This window comes from Oncorhynchus tshawytscha, linkage group LG22, assembly GCF_018296145.1.
Source record: "Oncorhynchus tshawytscha isolate Ot180627B linkage group LG22, Otsh_v2.0, whole genome shotgun sequence".
In the NCBI taxonomy this organism is placed as follows: Eukaryota; Metazoa; Chordata; class Actinopteri; order Salmoniformes; family Salmonidae; genus Oncorhynchus; species Oncorhynchus tshawytscha.
The window spans coordinates 18,622,158-18,628,002 of NC_056450.1; the positions used below are offsets into that span (position 1 = coordinate 18,622,158).

General features: G+C 44.1%; 1 protein-coding gene across 1 annotated transcript in view; it reads left to right on the forward strand.

Moving 5' to 3' along the window:
- Positions 1-5,644, forward strand: part of LOC112221538 (MICOS complex subunit mic25a-like) — a 51,825-nt gene extending 46,181 nt beyond the window's left edge. The window contains exon 4 of the mRNA XM_024383665.2: positions 5,096-5,644. Coding sequence (XP_024239433.1) covers positions 5,096-5,119 — 24 coding nt within the window. The 3' untranslated portion in view covers positions 5,120-5,644. The remainder of the gene's footprint in view (positions 1-5,095) is intronic.
- Positions 5,645-5,845: the final 201 nt, after the last annotated feature.

A 5,845-nucleotide genomic window follows, 5' to 3' on the forward strand; every position in this document is an offset into this window, starting at 1 on the left:
TCTGACTGCAGCCCAGTACACACACAGCAACACACAGAGTAGAGGCCTCGTCAAGCAGGCCTGCAGGGGAGAATAATTCCAATGATTTCAATATGAATCCCTAGCGCAGCGAGCACACAATGGAGTGTGAAGTCAGACACGACAATCAGAGGTTTGAAACTTTTGGCCTCGCTCTCTCCACTTGTGTGCTTAGACAAAGGGAGAAAAAGAGGGAGAGAAAGAGAGAGAGAGTAGTCTCCAAGGTGATGCAAGGGAGAGAGAGGGTGGGGGGGATAGTATTATATCAGTGAGTAGGAACTGTAGCTGTGTGTGTCTGTTTGTGTTTGACCTCCCTGTATATCTCTCTTTTATGTCTCCCTCATTCTCTCTTTCACAGTCCTTCACAGTGGACTTATTGATTTCATTTTCATATTGTTGGAGGCGTCATCATGAACAGCCTTTCCCTCCTTTCAAACAAGAATTGATCCAGGCTCGGAGAAGCAGCCAATCAAACCGAAGACCATTATCTTTCTGTTGCCGTGGCGTCGACTTGCTATGTGCCACATTGTTTTCAGACATAACAGCACACAATAACAGCACACCTGACTAGTGAATAGCACAGAGCATAGTGGAAAGTTTGTTTCCAATTGAGTCCAACATTGTGTAATGTTTTATAATGGGAGTTTGGTTTCAGGGCCTGAGTATTGTTCAAGGAAAGAGCATACTGCAATCTCAGGACAATTATCCTATCTTTTATAATGGTAGTCCAGAGCAAGGCAAGTCACCATCTGGATCCCTGTGCTTTCTTCCACAGACAAAAACACTGAGGTAAATGTACTGGTTGATTTGTTTTCTCCATCACAATACAATATGTTGTATATCTCTGCCTGTTTGGGGTAGATCAATCAAGATATCTCTGAAGTCACTAAGGTCTTCCAACTTGGAACCTGACCGCTTTCTTTGATGCATAACGTGCCTGCACCACAATCACAATGGTAACCTCTTCACCCAGCCACTGATGTCTCCCCTGCCTTTCATGAAAGAGTCTTTTGTTTCTCTGTCTCTATTGCAATTAGCTGGGCCTGTTGGGCTGTGCTGTGCACTACAGTAGCATTACTTTAATGGGAATTATAAGCAATTATTTTTGTTCCATCACTCTCTTTTGTCGCTAGGGATTATTCAAACATTTGTGCTGCATGGCCTTTTGAGATTACATTTACTGGCGAGAGAGTGCTGGTTCTCTGTCTCTCCCTCTTCTCTATATCTCTCTTTCAGTCTCTCCGGGTCTTTTTCTTTTCTCTCACTTTCTGTTTCTTTCTCTCTCTCAGCAGTTCATTTATTCAGCCTCACCTCAAATGCTCATTAGCTGCTAAGCCCCTTTTTACGACCAGAAAAAGCCAGCTATCTCACGTAGGGTCATCGTAACCACTACTACCATCAAGCTGTCACATACGTTGATGTTTGATGTCGTTATATATTTTATTGTTCACCTGTTTTGTGTAGTTTCTACCACGGTACAGCAAAGTGGTCTAGCCTTAACAGTGATGCATTAAACATGGTCTTGCTCTAGCTATACCCCTTTCCCTCTTTCTCTCTTTCCCTTTTCAATCCTCCTTCTCTTTTGTTGTTTCGCTGAGTGCTATCGAACAGCACATCTGATCAAGCTGAATCCAAAGCTACCATTTTGGGCTTTCATCAGCACTGTGGCCCAGGCGTCACAGTCAACACAAGGCTTTCAAATGTCCATCAGTGGAGGGATGGGGGACGGAGGGAGGACACAATGGGCTCCAGCGGCGCTGGCTGACCTTTCCAAAGCCTCTCTCTCTTTCTCTTTCTAATAGACCAGATAATAACACAGGTCCATGGCTCACACATTGTGGAGTTGAAAGCCACCTCAAACGCCAAAGAATTGGCACACTTTGGCTTCTGTAGCGGATTTCACAGAACGCCTGGGCCTGGAGATGGGCTCTGTTTTATCCTGTGGGTGAAAGGCTGTGTGAGGCCCCCAGCCGAGATAAATGTCCAGCCTGCCTGGCCATCTGGGGGGTTCAATTGGCTTTGTTAAACAAAATGGCCAAAACCGCAAACGGCCAGGCTGCCGCTTCACGTCCTCCTGGCCACTTTGGCTCACAGGCCCTCACCTCACAATGCACTCCAATTTCCTCTTTGTACTCTAAAATAATTTCCCCCTTTTAATACAAAAACATTTCCCCCAAAAAGTTATGTTGGGGTTGTTGTTTGTGGCATCCTGACTTCCCCACTCAAGGCCAGGTTGACATGTTATGGTCACTTTCATGTCTAGCTTCAAAGCAATTGATCCCTCTCCTCATGAAAGCAATCATCAGAAATAATACATGTAAAGTAGTAAATATTTAATAAAAAATGGAAAGTAGGGAAACTAAACCTATTGCTGGTGTAGAGTATAGAGTGGCCTAGGGGCTTTGAAAGGGATGCAGCCAGCATGTTGTGTTGCCATCCGTCAGGAGCTAGGAGAGGCTATCTCTCCACACAGGAAAGCTCTCAGTGAAAACCAGGCACTCGTATCACATCTCAGTAGTTTTTTCTTTTTCTTTGCCTGTCTGCCTCCCTCTCTGTGGCAGAGTGGGGGCTATCGCCCGGGAATTCCAATTGCCTGCCAGTCATCAGATAAGACGGATTTCCAATTGAGCTGAGCCTGGGAGAGGGGACCGAGTGCTCAGAGTACGGTCTATGGTCTCCCCCTCTCCTCCTGACTCTCACTCGGCCTCCTCTATACCCCAAAACTATCTGAGCAGAAAACAAATAGTAGTACCACTGCCATGGAGGAATCAGGCTAGTATAAGTAGCCTGTCAGATGGAATGTTGTCACCAGACGTTTAAGATGTGTTCCTTGCCGTAAAAATGGACTGCTTTCTAAAGTAAATGATTCTCAGTGACATACAGTATACATGCACTTACCATAAATTAAGTATGGAAGTTATAAAATAAATTGCTGGACATGTAATATGTTATTTTTAAGTGATATAGATGAAAGAAAACGAGTAGAATCAACGATAATGCTTGTGTACAATTAAGACACTCATCTTCATTCTCTTCCTTACCAGCTGGGTAAATGTCTCTGTCTGGACATAGAACAGCATCAGACAGATTGACATCACTCCCACAGACACTCAGGTCATAGTTCATATTTATATTCCCCTCTGTGTTGACCTCTTGTCACTGTGGTGATTATATAGAGGCCAGAGGTCTGGGGTCAATGTGCTGCTGTCTGACCCCAGTTGTCAGAGCTACCTGCTGAGGAAACCCTCTTAGCTAATCAAGACTGACCCTACAACAGCTCAGACGCTACTACTGTATACTGTAGCTCCTATTAGAGCTATAGGTGAACTTTTTACATTTGCGAGGGTGTATGTTTGTAAGTGTGAAACAGTATTGTGCTGACTTTGTGTAGAGTGAGTAAATAGAAATCACCTCCGATAAAGTGAAACAAGTACGCACTAGCAGAGCATGTATTCACACTGGGAACTTTTTGGCTAAGCTCTGCAAGTCTTTCTCTCCCTGACACACAAACACTTACTTTCCCTGCAGGTGGAGGTGTCCCTTACGATGTATTCTGATGGGATGTGTTGTGATCTCGGTCGTGACGAGACGCGTATTGATTCTGCTGTATGTCTCGGGGCATGCTTCTCAGTGTGTACTAACCTCGCACTGCTACCTCCAGCTACAGGTCAATATCCCATCCTGGATTTTGCCTGGCTGGCCTGCCAAGGCTCCGAGTATTGTTCCACATGGACCTCAATAACATGCCATTATTCCTGCCCCCTCTGCAGCAGCACTCTGCTCTCCATGCCGTGGCCCTGTAGGTCTGTTGAGGATGCTTTCAAAGCTCTGGCCAAATTAATAGATGAGAATGCAGGGAGAGTGCTCTTTAAATCACCTGTTCCCAATTTCTGCACCAAATGTATTTATGATGATGTCAAAGCCTACAGTACACTCTAGAAATGCTTTTAAAGACTAGTTAGGCCATCACCTTGATCAAGCTGATAATGATTTATTTCGATTTTCTTTTGTCTCTATTCTTTCTCTCTAAATGAATGGACAAACTGTGGATGTACGGTATGTTGCTTTATTGTTGTCAGAGACGGAAAAGACTTCTGTCAGTAATCTGTGAGTACTCTTTATGAAAGTGTCAGTGGTGTTAAGCGGAGCGACACAGGGGAACCCAAGAGCAGACTCAGATGAGGAAACAGGGATGAATGAACCAAAATATTTATTGTTCACACAGGGTGATATGGAGTGCAGATCCGGGGAAGCTCGGATGAGTTGCAGAAAAAACAGATGTGAAGACTGAGGTTGGAGTTAGCTGAGCAGAACAGGGTAAACAGGTCCTGAGGGGAATCCAAGGTAGTGGTGGTGAGTAAAATCCAGAGCAAGGTGGTTTGGTGGTGAGATGTGGAACGGGAGATAGGAGTCAGAGAGGTAAACTGCAATGAGAGGATAAACGGTGTCAGGCAGGGAAACAGGCACAGCAGAGTAACAGGATCTTGAATAATCATATATGGCTAGACTCATGAACTGACTGAGCAGAGATTACGATCTGACAGAGTGGAAGTGGCGGGACTGAGTATTTGTAGAGGTCTTGATTATGGAACGAGTTGCAGCTGGTAGGGATCTGCTCTGACTCCAGCACATCTGTCTACAACCACACAATCACACAGAGAGGGAAAGGGAGAGAGAGTGTACATGGAGAGTAACTGCAGGTCAAGAAGACACCGGATGAACACCAGAGGGAGTAGCAGGAGCAGATGTGACAAGTGGTTACGCCCCACCGAGAGAATCACTGCAATTGTCTTGACCATAGACATCATTGGTGCTGACCTTTGATTGGTGCTGGTTAGAAGGGAGACTCCTCCCCCTACTCACACCTAGTAGTTCCTAAGAGCATCACAGAGGAATGGAAATCATTGTCCTCGCTTCCCCTACAAGAGTCAAGACCCAAGGGGGTCAGGGGCTTGATAGACATTTTGTTAAGAATTGAGCTGAAGTGAGTCTGAAGTGTTGTGTGTTGTTGTGTTATGTATTGTGTTAAATTGATCTGACATATGGTTGATTAACGTTGTCCTCTCCTTGTTTTCAGAACCTGCTGGTAAACCATGGATGAAGAGCAATGGAGAACAGCAGTGGAAAATGCTAAAACTCATGTCCAGGAATAGTTTTACTGAAGCACAAAAACTGGCAGTTCTAAATGTAGCACTCATTCTTATTTAGGGGCAGCGGGCTGCTTTGGTGTTAGCATCATGTCTTTTATACATTGTTTTAAGCAGACACTATTGTACATTTTTCAGGGTACAGTAGATATTTGAAAGAGGACTGACTAAAGGTTTTAAGTTGTATATACAGTACCGGTCAAAAGTTTGGACACACCTACTCATTCAAGGGATTTTCTTAATTTTTACTATTTTCTACATTGTAGGATAATAGTGAAGACATCAAAACTATTGTAACGATCTTCATCTGAGGAACAGGAAAGATTGGATCAAAACGCAGCATGGTAAGTGTCCATGTTAATTTAATATCACTGAACACGAAATACAAAATAACCAAGTGAAACAACGAAAATTGAAACAGTCCTGAAAGGTGACACAACACAAAACGGGAAACTACCCACAAACACCAGGTGGGAACAGGCTACCTAAGTATGGTTCTCAATCAGAGACAATGAAAGACAGCTGCCTCTGATTGGGAACCATACCAGGCCAAACACATAGAAAACATAGAAAAAACCCAACTCCATCTCACGCCCCGACCAAACCAAAATAGAGACTAAAAAGGAACTAAGGTCAGGGCGTGCCAACTATAAAATAACACATATGGAATCATGTAATAA